The sequence below is a fragment of the Meleagris gallopavo genome, chromosome 11, assembly GCF_905368555.1.
Source record: "Meleagris gallopavo chromosome 11, MGAL_WU_HG_1.1, whole genome shotgun sequence".
Taxonomy (NCBI): Eukaryota; Metazoa; Chordata; class Aves; order Galliformes; family Phasianidae; genus Meleagris; species Meleagris gallopavo.
This window is the reverse complement of record NC_139414.1, coordinates 15,266,002-15,288,904: the sequence shown is the minus strand read 5'-3', so window position 1 is coordinate 15,288,904 and position 22,903 is coordinate 15,266,002. Positions and strand designations below refer to the sequence as shown.

The following is a 22,903-nucleotide window of genomic DNA, read 5'->3' as shown; positions in this document are numbered from 1 at the left end:
CGCTGTGCCCGCCCGTACAGCCGTCCGCCCGCTGGAACCCGGGGGTGGCCGGGAAGCACCGCTTTCCCAACCCGTACGGCGCTGCCGAGCCACCACTGCCGTGGGCGGCTGTGGCTGTAGGTGACACCGTGCGTGACACCGTGTGGGCGGCCGTGCCGTGCGGCACGGGAGCGGTGCGGCTGTGCGTGTCCCTGGTGATGAACCCTGTGCCAGTCCCGCTGTGCGCATCGTTGTGCGGTGCGGTGCCGGTGCCGGCGCTCCGCCCGTGCGCGCGGAGGGCGCTGCCCCTCGCGGTCACCTCGGCGGCGGGGCCGGGCGGAGCGGTGCCCCCGCTCCAGCCACCCCTGGGGGCGCCGGTGCCAACCGTCCCCACCCCCCGGTGCCAACGGGCCGCACCCCGCTGGTCCCCAAACCCCGGCCCCTTCCCTCTGCGGCGGTTCCATCCATCCCTGCCCGGCGCCGCTCCAACTCCCGGACCTATTCCCGGTGCCGGTGCCGGGCCATGGCGGAGGCAGGCGGCGCTGCGGCGGCGGCGGGGGCCCGGCGCGGGCCGGGCGGGGAGCGGAGCTAGGCGGGATGGCCAGGATGAACGTGGCCCTGCAGGAGCTCGGACACGCCGTGAGTGTCGGCAGGGAGGGACATAGGGGACAGGATGGGGGGGCGCGGGGACAGCCCGCGTGCTGGGGCTGGAGAGCTGCGGGAGATGGGGAGGGCTGCGGGGGGATGCGGGGGGAAGGAGCCGGGGGGAGAAAGGGGATTGAGAGCCCGTGGGATGAGGGGGCCGGGGGGCGGCAGGGGGAGAGGGGCAAAAGGACTTCCCCTCTGGGAGAAATGGGGCAGCTCGGGTTGAACCCACAGCCCCTTGCTGTGACAGAGCAGGGAGCACACCTGGAGCTCGTGGTTGCTGCCCCACAGCAAGCCCCGGGGCTGGGGGGGCCCATTTCCTCCATGGATGGGGAAGGAGAAGCCCATAGGCTGGGTCCTGCCTCAGCCTCGGGATGCCAGAAGAGATGGGGCTGGAGGTGACATGGGGCACCGCGGCAGATTGGGCACCCAGCCCGCCCCAATCCTACATACCAGGCTGTCCAATGCCACCATCCCACAGTGATGGAACCCCCCGTGCTTAGCAACCTCCCTGGGTTCCAGTGATGGGCAGGAGAGCTGGGAGTGGGGAGCAGAGTGCTTATCCTTCCCCCCCACACACACCCCAGCAACTTCATGCCCCTGAGCACTGCAGAGATGCGCAGACGGAGACTGAGCCGCAGCCCACCCAGGCGTTAACTGAAGCCTAAGGATAGTGCATACCCAGAAACTCTATACCAGAGCGCCCTGCTCCTTCCTTCAATCCCCCCCATCCCTCCCTCCTAGCTGAGCCCTTTGCAGCCTCCGTGATAGGGAGAGTGCGAGCAGTAGGGCTGCCCCCCCACTCTGGTGCAAAAGGGTCCCTGTCTCACCAGTGTCACTGGTCCTTCGCAACCTGCTGATGCCCCCGTGGTATCCCTGTTCCCCTGGATCCCTGCACCCTGCCCTGCATGGGTGGGGGGAAGGGAAGAGAGCTTCCAGATGTTTCAGACCAGTGCACATCTGCATGGAAAGTTCCAGGTGGGGGGGAGGGGCGAGGCAGCAGCACTAAGCAACGGTTGCCAGGAGATAGGGAGTGCATCTCCGTGGCGATATGGCACCTGTCAGCGGGGTGATGCTGCTGTTGCCATGGTGACACGCAGGGATGCTCAGGCCCCAAGGCCCCCACCAGCATCCCGCATTGCGCTCCCCAGGGTGAACCGGGGATGGGGCCGACTTCTGGGGGAGGTCCTGTCCCCCCCATGCACCTGCTGTAGGAGGCAGAGGGGGCAGTGGGGTACAGCCCCCCCAGCCTGCTTTCCCCCCTCAGATGCCTGACTACAAGCATGCCACACTGCAGGAGGATGAGGGGCCGGAGCCAGCGGAGGATGGCAGCGCTTCCCCTGACAGCGTGGAGGTGAGCTATGCCCCAGTCCCTCTGTTTCGCTTGGGACCCCTTTCCTGCAGCCCCAGACTGCAGCAGGAGTGGGGCCAGGAGTCTGGCCAGCCTTGGCTGTCCCTGGATGATGTGCTGGGAGGCAGCCAAAATGCAGCAGAGAGTGTTCCCCTTCCCTGCAGCTCGAGGGGGGGTGCACCAGCATCCACAAATGGCTCATCCGCAAGAGATGCACTGGTTTCAGGGTGGCTGTTTCCAAGCTTAGTCCCCATCTGGTCCCCATGCCCCACAGCCAAGCCAGGGCACCTGGGAGCAGTCTGGGGAGTCGATGTGATGTCAGCCTCTGCCTCCTGCCCAGGTGGGGTTCCGGAAGGGGACGGGGCCGCTGCTGAGCCGCCTGGCCTCGCGCTCCCAGCTGGAGTTGGTGCTCTGCACCGTCGCCATCACGCTGGCTCTGCTGCTCGGCATCACCATTGTGGCTCTGGCCATCCAATACAGCAGAGGTAGGAGACCACCACGCTGGGGTAGAAATGGCATCGCCCCTCGTGGGGACAGCAGGTTGCTGAGTACTGTACCCACCCTGAGGAGCAGTCCCACTCTGTTCCTCAGTTTCCCTCCCAGCATGCCTTTCCCTGCAGATCCCTCCCACACCATGTGCCTGACGGATGCCTGCATCCGGGTGGCCAGCAAGATCCTGGAGGCCCTGGATACGGACACTGACCCCTGCCAGGACTTCTACCAGTACTCGTGTGGGGGCTGGATCAAAAGGAACCCACTGCCCAATGGGCGCTCCAAGTGGAGCACCTTCAACAGCATCTGGGACCAGAACCAGGCCATCATGAAGCACCTCCTTGGTGGGCATGGGGGGTTGGGGGCTGTCTGAGGGTGCCAGCAGAAGGGTTTGGGCTGAGCTGTAGTATCCCGCAGAGAACTCCAGCTTCAACTCCAGCAGCGAAGCAGAGAGGAAGACGCAGCGCTACTACCTGTCCTGCCTCAAGGAGCAGAGAATTGAGGAGCTGGGCTCCCAGCCCCTCATAGAGCTCATTGACAAGGTGAGGGCTCAGCCCTGGCAACGGTCCTGGAGCCTTCCCCACAGCACTGGGTGACAAACATCTGGTACCATTTGGTGGCAGATCGGTGGATGGAACATCACTGGCTCCTGGAACCAGAGCAGCTTCATGGAGGTGCTGAAGATAGTGTCAGGCACGTACCGAGCAGCCCCGTTCTTCACCGTCTATGTGGGTGCAGACTCCAAGAGCTCCAACAGCAACATCATCCAGGTGGGCACTGGAGGAAGCAGGCACTGGGGGCACTGGGACGTATGGGATGCCCACGCTGCCCCTCTGTCCCCAAGGTGGACCAGTCAGGGCTTTTCCTTCCATCTCGGGATTACTACCTGAACAAGACTGCCAATGAGAAGGTGAGTCCAGGAGCACTGCATGGAGCTGCAGGCTCAGGGACAGCGGGTCCAGGGGTGCAGCAGGTCTGAGCTCCTCAGAGGTGGCATGGGGTGGCCAAACCAGAAACGCATAGGCAGAGGAGAGCTGCAGATGTGTCTTGGGGTCTCACCAGGTCCTGACTGCATACCTGGACTACATGGTGGAGCTGGGCATGCTGCTGGGGGGGTCCAAGGAGCCCACCCGCCTGCAGATGCAGCAGATACTGGACTTCGAGACGCTGCTGGCCAATATCACCGTGCCACAGGCTGAGCGGCGGGATGACGAGAAGATCTACCACAAGATGAGCATCGCTGAGCTGCAGGTAGGCGTGCACTCCCTGGGTCTGGGACACAAGGGGAGGTTGTCCAGCGTGTGGCCAAGCTCAGCACATCCTGGGCAGCCCAGCATGCGGAGGCGCTGTAGTGCGGTGCTCACACCACCATCACTGGGATGTGGGGAGCTCTGCAGACATCCCTTGTCCTGCAGCTGTGGGAGCAACAGGGAGAGCAGTGGTTTGGGGCAGAAAACAAATTTGGAGTAGTGGGGGACCTTGGAACTCCCAGGAAGAGCGGTGCAGAACCATGTCCCCATGCCCCTGCAGGTCCTTGCCCCTGCCATCGACTGGCTGGATTACCTTTCCTATGCACTGTCCCCACTGGAGCTGGCTGAGACGGAGCCCGTGGTGGTGTATGGGGACGCCTACCTCCAGCAGGTCTCTGAGCTCATCAACAGCACCGACAGGAGGTGAGCACCTCCAGGGATTCCATTTGGGCATAGGACATCCCATAAGCGCTGGTCTCGTGGCCACATGAAACATCCCTCTGTCCCACAGCATCCTGAACAACTACCTGATCTGGAATCTGGTGCAGAAAACAGCCTCCAACCTGGACCAGCGCTTTGAGACAGCCCAGGAGAGGCTTCTGGAGACACTCTATGGCACCAGGAAGGTAACGGGAGGGGGTTGGGGCCATTTTCTCTATCCACAGCAGTGTGGGAATAGTTGGGATCGCTTCTGCCCTTGGGCACCCCTTGGGATATTAAGCCCCAGATGCTGAAGAAGGATTTGGGTAACAACTTTTGGGATGCAGGGTTTTACTGTGGAGCATCTCCCCACAGCTGGGGAGGAGGCAGTGGGCAGGGAGGGATGTCTGTGGCTACCCTGGCATCTCCAGGGCTCTGATCTCACTCCCACAGTCCTGCACACCTCGCTGGCAGACCTGTATCTCGAACACAGATGACACACTGGGCTTCGCCCTGGGCTCCCTCTTCGTCAAAGCCACCTTTGACCGGGACAGCAAGGCCATTGTGAGGACACATCCCCTCCCCATCCATGAGATCTCCTGTTTTCCCCCAGATCCTGGGGAGTGGTGAAAGGGGACCCCCAGCATTGGCGATGGGACATGGGGCTCACCCATGGTCACCTGCCCAACCCATCCCTGCATGAGTGGCATGGGGAACACAGCATCCCCTCCTGTCCCCAGGCAGAGGAGATGATCAGCGAGATCCGGACAGCCTTTGAGGTATCCCTGGAACAGCTGGACTGGATGGATGAGAAGACCAGGCAGGCTGCCAAGGAGAAGGTGGGAGATCCCCAGAAGACTCCTCCGGTATCCCCCAACCCCATCTAACCACCAGGGCTTCTCTTCATGCAGGCAGATGCCATCTATGACATGATCGGCTTCCCAGACTTCATCCTGGACAACAAAGAGCTGGATGATGTCTATGATGGGGTAGGGGTTCATGGGGAGGGGTCTGACACATTCACACAACATATGGTGGGACGATGCAGCAAGAGACAGTCCTTCCTCACCCATTCTCTTCCTCATTAGTACGAGGTCTCAGAGGACTCCTTCTTCCAGAACATGCTCAACTTCTACAACTTCTCTGCCAAAGTGATGGCTGACCAGCTGCGGAAACCTCCCAACCGTGATCAGTAAGTGGGATGGAGGGTTGTGGGGGTGGAGGATGCGAGCAGAGAGCAGGGCTGGCACCTTCATGGTGTAATGGTGGCAGCAAGTCACCTAGAGGTGGCTTAGGGGTCCTGGGTCACTTAGGCACCCCTTCCCCACAGGTGACCCCACTGGGATGGGAACAAGGGGTAGAGCACTTCAAGAGATGAGGTGGCACAGATAATTGCGGGGACTCTGGCTTTTCCCCAGGATGGATGCAGGGTCCTTTGGCCTGTGGGTGGGTGCCAGCCCCTTGCAGGGAGGACCCAAGGAGGAAGATGGCAGAGGAGGGCCTTGGGGGGGCTGGGCAGAGCAGACATGTCCCTGTCTTCCATTCCCCAGATGGAGCATGACCCCACAGACCGTCAATGCCTACTATCTGCCCACCAAGAACGGCATCGTCTTTCCCGCTGGCATCCTGCAGGCACCGTTCTACGCCCACAACCACCCCAAGTGAGCCCAATATGGAGCTGAGGGGCAGCTCCCGGCTGGGGGGCACTCATGAGCTGGAGGGGCTGCCCAGCTGCACCCCTTTTGTACTCACTCATCTCTTTTCTGTGGCCCCGTAGAGCCCTCAATTTCGGTGGTATTGGCGTGGTGATGGGGCACGAGCTGACCCACGCCTTTGATGACCAAGGTGAGAGCAACAGGAGCCTCTGTCGCCTTCCCATCCCCCTCCCAAACTCATCCCCTGGGTGTGGGGAGGGGGTGCCGCTTTGCCATCCATTGCATCATGCACGCTCATGGCCCTGGCCACTCCCCAACCCGGCTGGCTGGCTTCCCCTTCTATGTCCTGTCTCCCCAGGTGGCACCTGCCGATATCTCCCCCCGGCTTCTCTGTGCAGCTTTCGCTCCATCCGCTTGGTGAGGACACGGTGTCTGCAGCTCGGGCCGGCCCGTGGCCCCCCAACCTCATCCTTCTTTTGGGATGGGTCCCTCTCATATCTGCTCTGCTTTGCACCTTCACCGGAGCCAGCGGGGATGAGCGGGGGCCATGGGGGAATTTGTGGTCACGGGGGATAGCAGGGGGCTCTGGAGGGGGATAAACACACTGCAGGGGCTGGGGGACATCGTGCCCCCAGAGCACATGAACCCAAGTCCCTCAAAGACCCCCATGGTGCTCGGTTTGGGGAACCGTGCAGTGAGTTTGGGGTCGCTGCCCCACGGCTCGGTCCCGCAGGCCGCGAGTACGACAAGGAAGGCAACCTGCGGCCCTGGTGGCAGAACTCCTCGCTGGAAGCCTTCAAGAACCACACGGCCTGCATGACAGAGCAGTACGGCCGCTACACCGTGCACCGCGAGAACGTCAACGGCCGCCAGACGCTGGGAGAGAACATCGCCGACAACGGCGGGCTGAAGGCGGCCTACAACGTGAGCGGTACCGCTGGGGTGGGGGGCACAGCCCTTAACCCCCTCCCACGGTTTTACGGCGTCCATCCCACAGGCGTACAAATTCTGGCTGCAGAAGAACGGAGAGGAGAAGCAGCTCCCAGCCCTGGGGCTCACCAACCACCAGCTCTTCTTCGTGGGCTTTGCACAAGTACGGCTCCGCGCCCTTGGCAGCCCCCCTCCGGGCACCGCTTCTGTGCCCACAAGGGGGGGTTTCCCCGTCCCTACGGCCGTTCCCCTCCCCCAGGTGTGGTGCTCGGTGCGGACACCCGAGAGCTCCCACGAAGGGCTGGTGACCGACCCGCACAGCCCCGACAAGTACCGCGTCATCGGCACCCTCAGCAACTCGCGGGACTTCGTGCAGCACTTCGGCTGCCCGCTGGGCTCGCCCATGAACCCCGGCAAGCACTGTGAGGTGTGGTAGGGATGGGGACCCCCGCTCCGGAGGCGCCCCAGCTCTGTCCCCCGCCCCGCTCGTGCCAGGGACGCGTCCCCGGGCTGTGCGGATGGAGGCCGGGAGCCGCCCGGCCCCGCCGTCCCCGCGCTCCCTCCCGCCCCGGCTTGGCTCCCCCATCCCTGCCCGCCGGGCCCGGCCGCGGGCACTGGTGCCTTCCGCTGCGGGTGGCTCTTGCTGACTTTATTGAACGATTAAATGCAGTTTCCACCTATGCCAACATCTCCGGGTCCTTCGTGGGGGCCGCGACGCGAGGAACTGGGGCGCTAATGGGATGCGCGGACCGCTGCGGCCGGACGGGAGGGAAAATGGCGGCCGTGGCGCTGAGCACCCGCACGGGCGGCAGCGCGACGCGCAATGCCCGCCGGGACTTGTAGGCACTTGTAGGCCTTACGGCGAGGGACGCGGGCTCCCGCGGGGCACGACGGGAGCTGTAGTTCGACGCGAGGGATGATGGGAGACGTAGTTCCAGGCCCTGCTGGCCCCGCCGCCGCGCTGCGCGGGCTGCACTACATCTCCCAGCAGGCAGCGCGGCGGCGGGGCCCTGGGTCCGGGCTTAGGTTCCTCGAGGGCCGGCGGGGCCGGGCCGGGCCGGGCCGGGCCGAGCGGCGGCGGCGGCGGGGCCGGACCGGACGGGGGGCTGTGGCCGAGCCGGAGGGCTGGGCTCGGGCTGGGAGCTCCGGGTCTGCCGGGGAGCGCCGGGCATCGGTGAGGCCCTGGGTGCGGGGCCCGGGCCAGATGCAGGATGAATAAGGAGTGCAGGCCGCGGGCCGGGTGCGGGGCCCAGGCCCCAGCGTTGCGGGTGCTGAGCTGACCCCCGCGGGGCCACATGTAGTGGGACGTCCGCAGCGCCGCCCCAGCCACGTGCTCACTTTGCAGAGCTGCCGCCCCAGCCCGTGCCATGGATGCGCCGCCCATCACTCCCGTGGAGCTGCTGTGCCTGGGCTCCAGCCTCGCCTTCTCCGGCCTCTTCTACTACCTGTACAGGAAGAAAGCCCGAGTTGTGGCACGCATACAGGTAGCCCGTCTCACTGTGCCCTCCCCCGCCTGCTGTCCCTGCCCCATTGTCCAGTCCAGAGCCGGTGCACCTTGCTGATGTTTATGCCCTCCATCAGTGTCGTGATGCCTTGCACCAGGCAGGTCACATCCTGCCAAATGCCATGCGCAAACCCTGCACTGCCAGCCCATCTGCCTGTGCCTGTGTTCATGCTCAGCCCTACTCTTCCAGGAGGCCCCAAAGCTCCAGGTTGATGACAGTTTACCAGCACTGGTGTCTGTAGCCGATGGGAGATGCCTGCCTTATGTTGCCCTGGAAGGTAAGGTGTCCCCATGGCCACATGCTGGGGATGGGGAGCAGGCTTTTCTCCTTTGGCTGTGATACATCCATTTGTCCTCAGGCATTGTGCTGCCAGCCAAGGCTGCGCTGTCCAGCCATTACCACGGGGGGATGCAGGGTGTGATCCAGAAGCTGCTTCAGAAAGAGCATCGGCTGATCTGGAACAGCTTGGCACGGAGCTGGTGAGCAACAGAGGGGACATTGGGGCCAGACTTGCACCAGCGGGTCCAGACCCCAGCCTCTGGGGACACCTGAGAGGCAGAAAGCAGTTTGCTTGGAGACTCCAGTCCTTACCCCCAGTTCAGCCCTAGCAACTCAGGTTTCTTTCACGTTCTCCACATCTCAGTGCTGTGCTCTCCTCTTGCAGGACTGAGAGTGAGCGGGTGCTCTCAGAACAGGTCTACACTGTCCCCTTCTTGCTGGCCTCCCCGGATGCTGAGGCAGTGACGCAGGTGAGCGTGGAGAGCCCGCTGCGAGCCGTCTGCCTGCCCCTGGAGATGGTGTACGAGCGCTTCCAGCAGCCAGCCCACGGCTTCCGCGACCTGCTGGGCCACTACCTGAGTGGGGAGAAACCCAAAGGCATTCTCGAGACAGAGGAGATGCTGCGGGTGGGGGCCGGGCTGACAGGCATCGGGGAGCTGGCCCTGCACCCTGACGGCTCCCTGCACCTCCAGCCACCAGCGCGGGAGGGCGAGTATTTCTTGTGCCTGGGGGACTGGCAGATGGTGCTGGCCGAGCTGGAGTCAGCCAGAGGTTTTTGGAAGGGGGCAGCTATGTTGTGTGCCATGGTGGGGCTGGCTGTCCTCCTGCACACCCTGTGCCGTGCCATCCGCCACAAGCATCAGGACAAGGAGCCAGAGGTGGAGGAGGACAGCGATGAGGGGCTGGAGGACTCCTGTGTAGTTTGCCTTTCCCGGCCCCGTGAGTGCGTCCTCTTGGGCTGTGGTCACATCTGCTGCTGCTTCCGCTGCTTCCAGGCTTTGCCCACTCGTCTCTGCCCCATCTGCCGGGGACCCATTGACCGCGTTGTGCCCCTGTACCAGGCCTGAGAGCATTGGGAGGTGGCAGAGCTGTGCCAATTGAGCCTGGTGTGAAGCTTGTAGAAATCTCAGCTGTCCCTTGGCGTGCAGCTGGGTGGTTTCTGCTGGGGAGGGAGGGGTTCTGGTTTACCCCTGTCTATTCTGGGGTAGGGCTGAAGGGATTTACAGCCCAGTCATCCTCTTTGCCCCTTTGTCTGCCCAAGTCACACCTCCACTCCTACATGAGAACATAGGGTCAATGTACTCCTGGTGCCTGACATGAGGAGAGGAGGCCCTGAGCCATTCTGGATCTATTGTCTGAGTCCTGAACACTCCCCCCCCTTCCCTCCCCTCCCTGCAGTGTGGCTTTTTTTCCTTATTTTGCTTTTCTGGTGTGTGGTTTTGCCTGTGGGTAGATGACAGCACTGGAGAGAGATCCCATGGCTGGTGAGATACAGCTGGGGAAGGTGGGGGTACAGAAACCACCCAGAGCCACCACTCTGTCACACCCTGGCACCAGCATTCCCTTACCATGTGCCTACACCCACTAAGCGGACCCTGTGGGGGCTGAAAAATTCCCTTGCTTCTCTGGCACCTGGGCAGGGAAATGGGGACAGCGTGGGCTGTGGCATCCTGCTGTCCCTCACCACAGCCTCCCCAGAGCTGAAGGACAGCCCCGAGGCAGCCTCCAGCACCCGCTGAGCCCCGTGCACCCGCCCTGAAGCCAGCGCAGGAGTGACGCGCAGTTGTTTGTCATTGATAAAGCTGAGGAGCCAAGCACAGCCTCGCGTTTTCCTTTGCGTCGTTACAGTAGGGCTGGGAAATGCCACCATCCCCTCCCAACCCAGCTGGGCAGGGGACCCCTGATTGCGGGTACATCCTTTGGGACAGCCCCAAAAGGTGCAAGGATGGGGATGAAGAAGAGGGGGAGATGCTGTTACCGAGGCAACTGTGCTCTTCCGGTCTCCATAGCAACTGTTCCCCTGGACCGCTCCCCATCACTGCCTGCTGTTGCCCAGGCAACCCACGGGCTCTCCCAGCTCCTGCAGCTTTGGGGCACCCGGGATTTGGGGTGGGAGTGATGCTGGCAGCCTGACAGCAGTGTGTGGTTATGGGGTTCTGTGCCTCCTTCCCCGGTGCAGCTGTCTCATCACTCCTGGTTTGGGGTCAGGCACTCACTTGGGGCAGAGGAGTTGTCCCCAGGGCCCACTGCCAGCTGTGATGCCCCCAAAACACCCAGCTAAACCTCCAGGGACCTGCACGCATCGTTGAAGTGAGGGAGTTTCCCCACCTTTCCCCACATTCTCTCACGCCAGTCTCTCCCCCTCACCAGTATGGCCGCGCTGCAGAGTGAGCAATGGGGACCGAGTCCCCTGCACCAGCCGGTCGTCCCCCCCGCAGCAGGAGGGATTTCGGGAAGGAGATAAATACCAGATGGGAGAGGGCTGGGCTGCCAGGAACGCGTTCCCTGCATGCCAAGAGCTGCTGGCGCGAGTGGGTGCGTGGGCTGGGAGGTGTCTGCGCACCCGGAGACTGCTCTCCTCGCTCCTGGGGCTGAGCCAGGGTTGGGCAGAGGGGTCCACGGCCACCTCTGGCTGAAGCCCCATAGCACTGAGGGTACAGAAGGAAGGCGATGTGTCCCACTGCACCCTGTCCCTGCAGGCACACAGAGAGGTGCAGGCACCCTTCCCGCAACCCTGTGCCCCCAGAAAAGCCACCAGCCCCACGGCAACCCAGCCACATAGAAGCTGCAGCACAGCCTGGAGCAGTGCTGGGCAGCACCATGATTCAACCCCTCAGCACCAGCCAGAGCCCAGCAATGCCAACTGCCCTCCATGGGGCTGCCGTGCCCGTGCCCCTGGGTGAGCCCCATACACATCCCCACCATCACCCTGGGGACGTTTATTTTGGGGACACATGCAGAGAACACGGTGCTGAGCCACATTCCCATCCCACAGCACTCAAGAGGACCAGGGTGTCCCCACTGCTGCCACCCCCACCCAGTGCCCTGTAGGTGTCCGCTGCCCCCATCGTGCCCCCCAGGGCTGCCAGCTCTCTGCCACCTGCCTCCTTGTCTGTTGTCATGGTGATGGAGATATGGTGACAGATGAGGGATGGAGCTTGTCACCCCTGCGGGAATGCTGTCTGCACAACGGGGTCGGTCTCCCCTATACTGGGAACCCATGAGACAGAAGGCTTTTCCCACAACGCACCTGGCACAGCTCACAGCTCTACCCGACTGCCCCACATGAGGGACAAGGCAGGACGCAGGTGGCACTTGCAGGTGACCCTCACTGACCCCACACAGCACGCTGGGGACAGGTGCTCAGGGTGGTGGCAGCGGGGAGATGGCACCCGGCGAGCAGAAGTGCCATTTCACGTTTCTTGGCAGGGCTGGCAGCAAACAGATGGAGGCTCCAGGAGCAGGCTGCAGGCACAGCTCTGCACCGCCAGCACCCGACCTGCTGCCTGGGGGGAGAGCCAGCCCCCGCTGTGACACCCACCCACATCCCAAACACCAAGAGCCCAGCTATAAGGGCAAACCAAAGCCTTATCCCCGCTCACCCATCACCAGCGTGGTGCCCCCCGCCCTGACCCAGCCCCGGTGCACGACACCCCGCTGCCATCCCCCCCGCAGCCCATCTGCTCCCCAGCCCTGTGGCTCACTGCTCTCTGCCCATGGGCAGAGGCACGTGGGCCTGGTGATGGGGAAAGCAGGGCACATCTCAGCGTGGGCCTCTCGCCTATTTTCCCAGGCGCTTCTTTTTGTGGGAGCAGAAGCTGCCAGATGAAGGGGTTGGAGCCGGTTCCCCGGCAAAGGCAGTGATAAAGGATTGCCTCTCTGGTGGGGAGGAAGCACCACTGCCCCAGCGCTGCTCTCAGAGGGGAGCAGGCTCTGCAGAGCCCAGCACAAAGAGAACAGCACAGCCAAGCCTTCCCGAAATAGCAGCACCTGCCCTCTCTCATGGACCAGCCCCACCGATGCTTTTCTACAGCAGCTTTCATTTGTGATCTCAAAGCACAGGAGGACAGTGGCATTGAGAAGTAGACCCCATCCCTCCTTTCCCCAAACCTGAGCCTAAATAACACCCTGGTGATGGGGAGGGGTCCCAGGTGGGGCTTTCTCAGGGCTACTGATGCCAACGTGGTGCAGCTGTGCTCTTGGGGGGAGGCATGATGGTCTTTGGGGGCTAACAGCAGCTGACCCGCGGCACATCCCTGTGGGGATGGCTTTGTCCCTTCTTGTCCTTACTGCCCTGTGGCTCTGTCCTGCGGCAACGGCTGAGCCAAGGAGCAGCAGCATCCCCATGGGTACCCACGGGTCTGTGCCCAAACCACAGCCCCACAGATACAACCAGCACGCATCCATTTGGATGCACGCGTGTGCAGTGACCCACGCGGACCCACAGAAAGGGGGGGGAGGGGAAGCCCTGCATGGGAGCTGCAGGAGGGGCTGTCAGCGATGGGGATGCAGCGCCGTGCTGGGAACTGACACGGGGGATCTCTGCCTGGGCCACAGGCTCAGTGGGGAGGGGGGGACCCACGCATGCGGTGCTGCGCTGGGGATGGGCGCACCGAGACCGGACGGACCCCGGGACACGGGGACGGACAGCCACCCCCGGTCCCCCCACGCGTCCCGTCCCGTCCGCGGAGCTCGGAGCCGCCCCCTCCCGCCCCGCCGGGGTGGGGGGGTCCCCGCTCCCCCCGGATGCATGACTTCATCCTTCCGCCCGGCTTTCCTCCCCGCCGCCGCCGCCGCCGCCGCAGACTGGCTCCCGGCTCGGCGCGGCGCGGCTCGGCCCGCTCGGCCCCGCCATGTCGCAGGTGCTGCCCTACGGCGAGGACAAGGTGGGTCGCTACGGCGCCGAGCCCGAGGCGGGGGAGCTGCCCTTCAGCTGCCGCCTGCAGGACACCAACGCCTTCTTCGGGGGCAACCAGGGCAAGCGGCCCCCCAAGCTGGGACAGATCGGCCGCGCCAAGAGAGGTACGGACCCCCCCGACCCGGCGCCGCGACCCCTCGCTTCCTCCCGGACCCCCGATTGCGCCCCTCAGCATCCCCGGTACCCCCGGTGCTGCCCCCGGCATCGCTCTGCCGCTGCACCTGCGGCTGTGCTCTGTAGCGGCGCCGGGAACCCCGGCTGTGCCCTATAGCATCCTTAGCGCTGCCCTATAGCATCCCGGCTGTGCCCCCCTTCCACCCCCCCCTCCGCGTCCCCGGACTGCAGCTGTGCCCCATAGCAGCCCCAGCGCCGCATCCCCGCCTCTGCCCCGCACCATCCCCGGCTCTGTCCCCCGGCAATGTGCAGCTCTAGGAATCCCACTCTGCGATGCAGCCCCAAAGCCGCAGGATGGATCCCACCGCTGCCCCCGGAGTACCCCGGAGTATCCCTGGGGCTGCCCCCCCGCAGCTGCTCTTAGCGGTTGCCGCACCCCCCCCGGGATGCACCCCCCGGCTCCACAGGCGGCCCCCACCCCATAGCACCCTCCCCGCCACATCCCTGCCTGCTGCAGAGACCCCACGGCAGCGATGCTCAGCAGCATCACCCCCGCTTTGTGCCCCCCCGGGGCTCCGTAAGGCTGTGTGTATTTTCCCTGCCTCCTCCTTCCCCCCCCCCCCCCCCGCTTCCCTTCATGCCGCAGAGACCCTATAGCAGCTCAATCTGAACCCAAATAAATACTCCCCCCACCCCCGGCTAAATCCCCATCCATCCATCCTTGGGGAACCCTGAGAGCAGCCCCCTCCCCACCTGCTCGGAGGGAGCACAGCCAATCCTCCTCTTGAGCAAAAGGGGGCATACAGCCCCCCCCCCCCCCCCAGCACCCACACTCACACCCCTGAGAGATGATGCACCGCTGCCCGTGCCCCCCCAGCTCATTTTGCAGTGCTGATAGATGTGCAGCAGCGGACCCTCTCAGTAGGGCTGGGGGAGGCCCAGTGGGGGATGCTGGGGGGTCCTGCACAGTGATGATGCTGATGGAGGGGGCCCAGCTGGGGGGGGTCTGTCCGGTGGTGCTCTGCTGGTGCCTATTGCTGTGCGTGGGGGGTCTGTCCGAAGAGAGATGATCGGGTGGGGGATTTTCTGATGATGCTGATCGCCAGGGTGGGGGGGGTCCTCACAGCCCCCCCATAACACCACACTGCAGCGAGCGATGCCGTGGGGGCCTGATGATGCCCCCCCCACTGGGTCATTACCCATTCTGCTCCTGTTGCTCTCATCAGCGGTGCCGCAGCGCGGAGGGGGGGTCCTTCCCACCCCCATTTCCCCATCCAATCACCCACACCTGGCTGCCGGGGGGGGGCACCCCACCGCCCCACATCCCATAGGGTGGGGGTCTCATACCCAAGCCCTCGGAATGGGGCAACGGTGGGGCTGCAGGGAGGGGAGGGGAAGGGTACGAAGCCACCCCCGCTCGCGTCCCCACACCCACCCGCGTTCCCCCCCCCTCGCATGTCCCCGCAGTGGTGATCGAGGATGACCGGATAGACGAGGTGCTCAAGGGCATGACGGAGAAGTCGCCATCGGGGGTATAAACCCGGAGAACCACCACCAGGACCCACGGAGGGGGGGGGGCCATGCCCACGCCCCCCCCCACACCCCGGGGAGGGGGTACCGCACGCCGGGGGCCCCCGCTCCATCCCCGCCTTCGGGGCCGCCCCCTCGGGCCATGCACTTTACCCCCCCCTTCCCCTGGGCAGAGGGACCCCCCCCCAAAAAAAATATACCTTTAAGGTGTGGGGGGGTCGGAGCGGACTCGGAGCGCTGCTGCTGCCCGGAGATATTCTTTGCTCCATCGTTTTCTGCATGAGCTTTGGTGGCCCGAGCGCCGTGTCCTGGTGTCGAGGGTCAGCCCCACTCCGGCACGCTTCTTTTTAACAGGAAAAATCCTCATATTTGTATTTTTATATCTATCGATCTGAATCTTTGTTAAAAACGATCGATCCGCCGACGTCGGTCCGCTGTTGGAGTCTGCAGTGTAAAGGGGTCATATTTTTTTCCATAAGAAAACAACAAAAAGAGAGAAAAAAAAATATAAATAAGGGGGGGGGAGATGGAGAGCGAAAGGGAGAAAAAAGGAGAAAAAGAGAGAAAAGGGGGGAAAGCGAGAAAGGAGTGTAAAGGGGGGAATAAAAAGAGAGAAAGGGAGCAATAAAGAGTGAAATGGGAAAAACAAAAAGAGAGTGAAAAGGGGAAAACAAAAAAAGTGGAAGGGGGAAAATAAAATTAGTGGAAAGGGGAAAAAAGAGAGAAAGGGGGAAAAAATATTGAAAAGAGAGAAAGGGGGGAAATGGGGAAAAAAGAGAAAATGAGGAAAGGGAAGAAAGGAGAAAAGAGAACAGGGGAAAAGGGGGAGAGAAAAGAGGGAAAAGTAAAAAAGAGAGGAAAGGGAGAAAAGAAAGGAGGAAAAAACAGAAAAGGGAAAAAAGAGAGAAAAATGGGGGGGGAAAGGAAAAAGGGGGGGGAAGAAAAAACAAAAAGAGAAAGGGAAAAAAGAGAAAAACGCAGCACGGGGGGGGACCGCACCGCCATCATCCATCGCCCCGCGGCCGCCTCTGCCCGGAGGGATGTGGGTTTGTGGGGGGGCTGTGGGGAAATGGGGGTCCGCTCCTCAGTTGTCGTTTTTAATTTTGTACTTTAATTTAATTTTGTTTTGTAAGAAGCTTCTCTGGGGAGGGTCGGGGGGCGGGGGGGGGGTATGCATGAGAAAAGCCGTCATCCTTTTTTCGGTCGCGTTTATGGGGACAACAATGCAAAAAAAAAAAAAAAAGAAAAAAAGGAAAAAAAAGGGAAAAAAAAAAGAAAAAAAAAAGGAAACCACACAGACACACACAAAATAAATGAGGAAGAGGAGCGATCCGTGCGCCATCGTGTTCTACCAACGGTCCATTGTAACGTCCAACGCCATTTGTCACTGTACGGTGAACAAAACGCGATGAATAAAATACATCCATGTATTGCTGCTGTCTGCTCCTTCCTTCCTCCCCCCCGCAACACCCCATGGCTCCGGGGGGGGCCCGCTGACCCACTTACACTGCGATGGCAGAGCCCTGGGCCCGGGACACCCCTTTCAGCCACTGTGTCACTTGCCTGCTGTGTGTCGCAGGCACCCCGTGCCTGATCACAAGTGTCACCTACCCTGCTCTGTGTGTCACCTCCCCTGGCGCAGGGGTGTCCCCAGACCGCAGGGGACAGCACGGCAGGGTCACATCTCCACCCCTCCCAGGCCTGGCACTGTGTCACAGCAGCACTGGGGGGGGTTTGGAATTAAACCCGCTGCAGTTTCATTTCCAGCACCCTGGCTGCAATCCGAAAGGGGGGAGGAGGGGGCACAAAGCATTGGGCAGCACACGGCCCCGCTGCCCCCCCTTCCCATACGGCTGGGATGGGGAGCTGGATTCCCACATCCAAAAAGAAAGGCACAGAGGTGACGCCGCGGGGTCACAGTTCGATGGCGCGGAGGAAGTCCTCATCCTCATCCTCTGCCACGGTGATAGGGGGTGGTGGGGCCGGGGGGGGCCGCCCCAGCTGCCTGCCCAGGGCCAGGTCGGAGGGGGTCAGGGGCTGCCCCTTGCACATGATGTAGACGAAGTAGTGGAAGGTGTCCCCGCAGGCGGCGTGCCGCAGGGACCAGCCAAAGGCCTCCTGTGCGTAGTGCGGGGCGCGGAAATGGGGCTGTGCGAAGGTGATGGAGAGGAAGCGGCCCCCCGGGCGCAGCACACGGCTCACCTGTGTGTGGGGGGAGAAAATGGTCAGTTTCATCAGTCCCAGCCCCCCCACAGACCCCTCTGTCCCCCTCACCCGCTGCCCCCCTCCCCCCCCAGGTGCGGTTGGAGTGGGGAAGGACTCGGCCCTTTAATCACCATTTTCTCCTGGCTGGAGCTAAGCCCCCGCTAATAGGATGGAAAAGAACATCAATTTTCTTGCTTGGCTTTATACAATGTCAAAAGGCTCTCGCGGCCGGCGCCCGCGTGCTCTGCATGCCAAGGAGTGCCGGGGTGGCTGCAGCAATGGGATCCCGGCACAGCACAGGGGCTCCATCCCAAAAATCCCCATAACGTTATTGGCCAAGGACCACCCCATGCTGGGACAGGCCCCCACCCAGTGCTGGGTGTAGGGACGGGAATGTCCCCAGGGGCGTCCCTAAGTCATCCCCCCCCCGTCACCACGCAGCGGTGATCCCGTTAGGGGGCTCCCTAAGAGGATTATGGGGCGGGGGCTGCTCGGCCCCCCCGGGACAGCGGCAGCATAATGGAGGTTTCCAGGTCAGAGGCAGCAATGGGATCGGTAAGGGGGGCCCAATGCAGCAAAGGGGTGGGAAAAGCAGTGGGTGCCCACCAGGGAGAGGGCTGAGCCCTCTGTGAGGACAGAGGGGACCAAAGGATGGTGCTGTGCCCGGCGGTGCTGGGGGAGGGCAGGGATTGAACGCAGGATTAAAAATGGGAAAAAAAAAAAAAAAAAGAGAAAAAAAAAGCCCTAAATCCCTACTGCTTGGCCCAGTGACAAGGACAGGCAGGGATGGGATGCCAGGGTTGGGCTCGTTGCTGGCAGTGTGCAGGGTGCCCCACTCAGCTGGAATGCTATGGGGCACGAGGAGATGGGGGGCAGCCCCAGCCATGTGGGGGCCGTGGTTCTGATGTCAGCCCCTGGGGAGGAGGGCCGGGGGCTGCCGGCACCCCACTGCCCCCCCTGCTGCACCGAGGCAGCTCCATTCTGCTGCCAATTAATGGGGGCCCCGAGGCATCACCCGTCCCCGTGGCAACGCCACAGCCCTGTCGATGCTGACGGGGGTTTCCATGGCAACACTGAAGTGGGGACTGCAGGACAGGGACCCCGCTAAGGAGATCGAAGCTGAGCTGGTATGGAGGTGGTAGATGGGCTGTCACTGCCCCACTGCTGTCACCTCGCCTGGGGCTGGCAAGGCCACACTGCCCCCTGTATACCCATAGCTGTGGGAATGAGGCTCAACATGTGTGACACTTCTAGGGATTTGGGCTACGAGAGTCTGGGGGAGGCACCAAAAGGGGTCGGGGGAGTATCTCCCCGTGCTCCTCCAGCCCCATCACTTATCACTTAGGGACCTGGGGGAGGGGGACACTGCCCCAACCCTGCCATACCTCTGCCAGCACCCGGCGCATCGCAGCAGCACCGCGGGAGGACACATGCCAGGGGTCAGCCTCCTCTACCAGCAGCACGTCCAGCGTGCCCTTCTCCAGCACCACGTCGAAGGAAGCGTCAGGGAAGGTCAGGGAGCGCATGTCCATGACGGCCCAGCACAGGTGGGGGCAGTGGGCATAGCGGGAGCGCATGGCCTCCACGCAGGCGGGCGAGAAGTCGATGCTGGTGACGTTGGGGTAGCCCAGCTCGTGCAGCTCGTAGCTCAGGGCACTGGTCCCACAGCCTGTGCCGGGATGGGGATGCTTAGTGGGGGGTTTTTCCCAATAGGACTCCCAGGCAGGGCCTTGCCTTGCACCACCAGTTCCAATGGGATTCCAATAGGACAATCCCAAGATCCTGAGCTCCCAACTCCAATGGAAGCATAATGGGAACCCCAAATCCTTGTGCTCCCCAACCCTACCCATACTCCCCAGGACCCAAGTGCTGTGGCTGGGGACTGACTCAGTGTGACCTCCAGGTGGAACCCCCCCTTGTGTCCCTCAGTCCAATAGGACTAAGTCCAATCGGACCCCCAACAGGCCAATAGGACCCCCAAGCAAGGTCCTGCCTTGTGCCCTCTGGAACCCTAGTGACACTCCAGTGAGAACCCCAAGATGCCGTATCCCATAATCCTGCCACCATGCCCATGCCCCCCCCAACCCTGTCCACATCCTCTGTGACCTGAGCAGTGATGTGCTGGGGATGCTCAGCAGGGGTTGTCCCCAGTAACACCCAAAAGAGTGTATGCCACCCGATCCTGCCCATATCCCCCAACCCTGCCAATGCACCCCGGGACCCAAGTGCTGTCTCAGGAACATTCAGCTGAGGATAATCTCAATGGGACCCCTAAGTGGGGCCCAGCCTTGTGCCCCCTGGACTCTGCCCACATCCCCAGGGACCCCAGTAGAAATGCCCTGGGGATACCCAGCCAGGGGCTGATCCTAATAAGACTACCAAGACCTTGTGCCCCCCACAGCAATGGAGTCCCCAAGGTCTTGTGCCCTCACCCCAATAAGACCCCGATAACCTCGCATCCCCCAACCCAGTCCGTGCCATCCATGAGCCGAGCAGTGGCCTGGGGGCGCTCATCAGGGAGGTGACAACGAGACCCCCAAGCGGGCTCCTGCCGAATCTCTCCCGGACCCCAGCGGGTGACAGCGCGGTGCCGAGCCGGGCACGGCGGGGCACAGCTCAGCCCCGGGGGTCGCTGTCCACAACCGCTGAGCCGCTAAGGGGATCGGCGATGACACCGCCTGACGACACCTGCCCGGCTCAGCTCAGCCCGCTAAGCCGCGCGGCTCAGGTGGATTAGTGCGCACTGACACCGCCCCGCCGCCCCCCCCCGCCACATCCCGCACCGCTACACCCGCACCCCCTGAGCCCCGGGGCCACCTCCCACCCTGACACCGCGCCCGTACCGAGCACGAGGATGCGGTCGTCGGAACGCAGCTCGGGCTCCAGCAACGCGCGGAACCGCTCGAAGCCTCCCAACCACTCCTGTGGCTCAGCGCCCGCCCGGCGGTACCGCTCCTCCCAGAAGCGGCGCTGCGCGTAGCACCGATTGGCGGCAGCGGGCGGGGGGCGCCGCTCCATGGCGACGGCGGCGAACACGTGCAGCTTCCGGTGTGCATATGCTAAGGGCTTCCGGCTGGGAGCGCCGCGCTGCCTACGGATTTCCGGTCTCATCTCTAAGGACTTCCTGTTCTGCCGCTCAGGGCTTCCGGCTGGAAACGCGCCCTCAGCAGTAAAGAGTTCCGTCCGGGGAGGCGGCATGGCGGTGAGGTTGCGCCGGGTCTGTCGGGAGGTGCTGCTGGAGCCCCGCTACACGCCGCTGGTGGCCGCCTGCCTGTGCCTGGCGGAGGGCGGCGTCAACCTGTGGGTGATCCGCAGGGTGCCCTGTGAGTAGCGGGCGGTACGGGGCGGGGTACGGGGAGCCCCGAGCCGCCCTCCTCAGCCGCCCACCCGCCCCGCAGACACCGAGATCGACTGGCAGGCGTACATGCAGGAGGTGGGGGGCTTCGCCAACGGCACCCGCGACTACACGCAGCTGCGGGGCGACACCGGGCCGCTGGTGTGAGTATGGGGCCTGTGGGGTGGGCGGTGTGGGGCGGGATGGGGAGCAACGCGGCCCGCCCGGTGTGTGCCCGCAGTTACCCCGCCGGCTTTGTGTACCTCTTCCTGGGGCTGTACTACGCCACGGGCCGCGGGGCCGACATCCGCCTGGCGCAGCACATCTTCGCCGGGCTCTACCTGCTCAACCTGCTGCTCGTCTTCCGCATCTACTGCCGCACCTGCAAGGTAGGGGTACCGCGCCGAGCGGCCCCGTGTGCCGCCCCGTGTGTGCTGGGCCCCGCCACTGAGCCTCTGTCCCGCCAGGTCCCCCCATACGTCTTCTTCTTCATGTGCTGCGCCTCCTACCGCATCCACTCCATCTTTGTCTTGCGGCTCTTCAACGACCCTGTGGCCATGGCCATCCTCTTCCTCGCTATCAACTTCTTTCTGGAGGACCGCTGGTCCTGGGGCTGCCTGCTGTTCAGGTGTGGGGCCGCCGGGGCTGGCCTCAGCGTGAGGCTTTCCCCGTGTAGGCTGTGCTGTAACCCCACTTCCCACCTAGCCTGGCCGTGTCAGTGAAGATGAATATCCTCCTCTTCGCACCCGGGCTGCTCTTTCTCCTCCTACAGCGCTTCGGACTCTTGGGCTGCATCCCCAAGCTCTGCATCTGTGCCGGGCTCCAGGTTGGTCCCTGCCACTCGCCATTGCCTGCTGTCACCTGAGCATCCTGTAGACCCCTGGGTGGGTGTGCTGCAGCTCCAGCACCTGTATTGGCCCTGTATAGCTAACAACAGACTCCCAGGGCTCCCAACTTTGGCTGTCCACAATATACATCTCAGCATGGAGTGGGGGTGATGGACCCCAATTATTGGCTGCTGTATCTTGCAGGTGGCCCTAGGGCTGCCCTTCCTGCTGGAGAATCCCTTGGGGTACCTGACACGCTCCTTCGACCTGGGCCGTCAGTTCCAGTTCAAGTGGACAGTGAATTGGCGCTTCCTCCCAGAGGAGGTGTTCCAGCACCGGGCTTTCCATGCCGGGCTGCTCCTGACCCACCTGGCTGGCTTGGCGCTCTTTGCACTGCACCGATGGCACAGGTGAGACCTGGTTGTCCCCATAGGGACTGGTCCCCCATCAGCCATACCCTGTCACCGCCATGGTTGTGGCTCATGGGGGGAAATTAGGGTGGGAAAGGCTTTGAGAAGCTGAGACTGATGTTTGTGCTTTCCACAGGTCCAAAGAAAGCATCCTATCTCTGCTGAAGGATCCAGCCGAGAGGAAGCATCCGTCCCCTCCCATGAGTGTCAACAATATCCTTTGGCAGGGTGCGGGGCAAGGAGAGTGGAAAGGGCAGGGCAAGCACTGGAAGGCTGCTCCTGGGGAGCCACAGGGGGGTTGCACTTCCAGTTTCTTGGGTTTGTTACCTCAATGTCTGCTCACAGATCATCTTCATCCTCTTCTCCTCCAACTTTCTGGGCATTTGCTGCAGCCGCTCCCTGCACTACCAGTTCTACGTCTGGTACTTCCACACACTGCCCTACCTGCTGTGGTGCACCCCGACCTCCAAGCTCACTCATATGCCCAAGTATGTGCTGGTAGGGCCCGGTGTTATGTGGCTGCTGAGGTTTTGAGGAGGCTGTTGTGCCCCCATACTAACCCCTGGCTCCCCCCACAGGGTGCTGTTGCTGGGCGTGATCGAGCTCTGCTGGAATACCTACCCTTCCACTGTCTGCAGCTCCCTCTCCCTGCACATCTGTCACGGACTTGTCCTGCTCCAGCTGTGGTACGGCACAGCCCTGCCACCAGCCCCAAAGCTCCCCCAGCCCAGCAAGAAGTCCGATCCCCTCTCCAGGAAGGCACAGTGAGAGCGCTGGCTGGACAGTGGGAAGGGACTCCAGGTCTGCTCCTCTGCTTGTTCTTCTGCCTGCCTTGCTTCCAGGTTGCCCCTGGCCACCTGAGGAGGGCCACAAGCCCTGGAACTACAAAGGGGGCAATGTGGAAGCCCATGCTGGGCAGGACTTCTCCAATAAAGGGGCTTTGGGGGCCCTTCCCTGGCCGCAATGCATTTGTGCTGTGACAATGCCCAGAGTGCACTCCTTTTGGGGAGTGGTGCCTGGGGCCAACGTGTGGAACAAGGTTAAGTTAGAGCATCTGCA

At 62.8% G+C, this 22,903-nt stretch overlaps 5 protein-coding genes and 1 long non-coding RNA gene across 8 annotated transcripts; 4 read left to right on the top strand and 2 right to left on the bottom strand.

The window, feature by feature from the left end:
• The first annotated feature begins 230 nt into the window (after window positions 1-230).
• ECE2 (endothelin converting enzyme 2) lies at window positions 231-7,402 on the top strand. Of its 2 annotated transcripts, none has more exons than XM_085233435.1 (19): window positions 231-618; window positions 1,892-1,978; window positions 2,316-2,460; window positions 2,596-2,811; window positions 2,885-3,009; window positions 3,091-3,237; window positions 3,312-3,377; window positions 3,530-3,718; window positions 3,998-4,140; window positions 4,229-4,343; window positions 4,591-4,701; window positions 4,878-4,976; window positions 5,049-5,126; window positions 5,226-5,329; window positions 5,688-5,798; window positions 5,915-5,982; window positions 6,526-6,716; window positions 6,790-6,885; window positions 6,982-7,402. In XM_085233435.1, the coding sequence occupies exons 1-19, from the start codon at window positions 577-579 to the stop codon at window positions 7,156-7,158; spliced, it is 2,310 nt and encodes a 769-aa protein (XP_085089561.1). In that variant the 5' UTR covers window positions 231-576; the 3' UTR covers window positions 7,159-7,402. The 2 variants fall into 2 exon arrangements, with proteins under 2 accessions (XP_085089561.1, XP_085089560.1); XM_085233434.1 differs by having other exon boundaries at window positions 452-618; window positions 1,922-1,978.
• LOC146543645 (uncharacterized) lies at window positions 7,351-8,421 on the bottom strand. Its single transcript, XR_014885722.1, has 2 exons — window positions 8,277-8,421; window positions 7,351-8,167 (listed from the first exon to the last, which is right to left on the bottom strand). It is a non-coding gene; the product is annotated as an uncharacterized LOC146543645 (long non-coding RNA).
• LOC100543320 (mitochondrial ubiquitin ligase activator of nfkb 1-A-like) lies at window positions 8,074-10,320 on the top strand. The gene is made up of 4 exons (XM_010716824.2): window positions 8,074-8,206; window positions 8,417-8,504; window positions 8,586-8,706; window positions 8,892-10,320. Exons 1-4 carry the CDS (start codon window positions 8,090-8,092, stop codon window positions 9,571-9,573), a joined length of 1,008 nt encoding a protein of 335 aa, XP_010715126.1. The 5' UTR covers window positions 8,074-8,089; the 3' UTR covers window positions 9,574-10,320.
• Window positions 10,321-13,245: 2,925 nt separating this feature from the next.
• CAMK2N2 (calcium/calmodulin dependent protein kinase II inhibitor 2) lies at window positions 13,246-16,498 on the top strand. Its single transcript, XM_085233489.1, has 2 exons — window positions 13,246-13,528; window positions 15,006-16,498. Exons 1-2 carry the CDS (start codon window positions 13,360-13,362, stop codon window positions 15,074-15,076), a joined length of 240 nt encoding a protein of 79 aa, XP_085089615.1. The 5' UTR covers window positions 13,246-13,359; the 3' UTR covers window positions 15,077-16,498.
• On the bottom strand, window positions 16,379-20,471 carry EEF1AKMT4 (EEF1A lysine methyltransferase 4). The gene is made up of 3 exons (XM_019619093.3): window positions 20,117-20,471; window positions 18,659-18,942; window positions 16,379-17,270 (listed from the first exon to the last, which is right to left on the bottom strand). Exons 1-3 carry the CDS (start codon window positions 20,469-20,471, stop codon window positions 16,983-16,985), a joined length of 927 nt encoding a protein of 308 aa, XP_019474638.3. The 3' UTR covers window positions 16,379-16,982.
• On the top strand, window positions 20,459-22,808 carry ALG3 (ALG3 alpha-1,3- mannosyltransferase). 2 transcript variants are annotated; one of them, XM_085233485.1, is made up of 9 exons: window positions 20,459-20,596; window positions 20,672-20,771; window positions 20,849-20,996; window positions 21,075-21,235; window positions 21,313-21,433; window positions 21,639-21,844; window positions 21,981-22,058; window positions 22,189-22,332; window positions 22,423-22,808. In XM_085233485.1, the coding sequence occupies exons 1-9, from the start codon at window positions 20,470-20,472 to the stop codon at window positions 22,610-22,612; spliced, it is 1,275 nt and encodes a 424-aa protein (XP_085089611.1). In that variant the 5' UTR covers window positions 20,459-20,469; the 3' UTR covers window positions 22,613-22,808. The 2 variants fall into 2 exon arrangements, with proteins under 2 accessions (XP_085089611.1, XP_085089612.1); XM_085233486.1 differs by lacking the exons at window positions 21,075-21,235; window positions 21,313-21,433.
• The last annotated feature ends 95 nt before the right edge of the window (window positions 22,809-22,903 follow it).

What these genes read in the sequence shown, in the direction of transcription:
- EEF1AKMT4 (XM_019619093.3), bottom strand. Translation starts at nt 20,471, where the DNA reads ATGCCGCCTCCCCGGACGGAACTCTTTACTGCTGAGGGCGCGTTTCCA. An exon ending in CGACCGCATCCTCGTGCTCG is followed by an intron (nt 18,943 to 20,116) that starts GTACGGGCGCGG and finishes ATCCCGGCACAG; the next exon opens with GCTGTGGGACCAGTGCCCTG. An exon ending in TGCGCCGGGTGCTGGCAGAG is followed by an intron (nt 17,271 to 18,658) that starts GTATGGCAGGGT and finishes CCCCACACACAG; the next exon opens with GTGAGCCGTGTGCTGCGCCC.
- CAMK2N2 (XM_085233489.1), top strand. Translation starts at nt 13,360, where the DNA reads ATGTCGCAGGTGCTGCCCTACGGCGAGGACAAGGTGGGTCGCTACGGC. An exon ending in GATCGGCCGCGCCAAGAGAG is followed by an intron (nt 13,529 to 15,005) that starts GTACGGACCCCC and finishes ATGTCCCCGCAG; the next exon opens with TGGTGATCGAGGATGACCGG.
- ALG3 (XM_085233485.1), top strand. Translation starts at nt 20,470, where the DNA reads ATGGCGGTGAGGTTGCGCCGGGTCTGTCGGGAGGTGCTGCTGGAGCCC. An exon ending in GCATCTGTGCCGGGCTCCAG is followed by an intron (nt 21,434 to 21,638) that starts GTTGGTCCCTGC and finishes TGTATCTTGCAG; the next exon opens with GTGGCCCTAGGGCTGCCCTT. An exon ending in AAGCTCACTCATATGCCCAA is followed by an intron (nt 22,333 to 22,422) that starts GTATGTGCTGGT and finishes CTCCCCCCACAG; the next exon opens with GGTGCTGTTGCTGGGCGTGA.
- LOC100543320 (XM_010716824.2), top strand. Translation starts at nt 8,090, where the DNA reads ATGGATGCGCCGCCCATCACTCCCGTGGAGCTGCTGTGCCTGGGCTCC. An exon ending in GCCTTATGTTGCCCTGGAAG is followed by an intron (nt 8,505 to 8,585) that starts GTAAGGTGTCCC and finishes ATTTGTCCTCAG; the next exon opens with GCATTGTGCTGCCAGCCAAG. An exon ending in AACAGCTTGGCACGGAGCTG is followed by an intron (nt 8,707 to 8,891) that starts GTGAGCAACAGA and finishes CTCCTCTTGCAG; the next exon opens with GACTGAGAGTGAGCGGGTGC.
- ECE2 (XM_085233435.1), top strand. Translation starts at nt 577, where the DNA reads ATGGCCAGGATGAACGTGGCCCTGCAGGAGCTCGGACACGCC. An exon ending in AAACCTCCCAACCGTGATCA is followed by an intron (nt 5,330 to 5,687) that starts GTAAGTGGGATG and finishes TCCATTCCCCAG; the next exon opens with ATGGAGCATGACCCCACAGA. An exon ending in TCTTCGTGGGCTTTGCACAA is followed by an intron (nt 6,886 to 6,981) that starts GTACGGCTCCGC and finishes CCCCTCCCCCAG; the next exon opens with GTGTGGTGCTCGGTGCGGAC.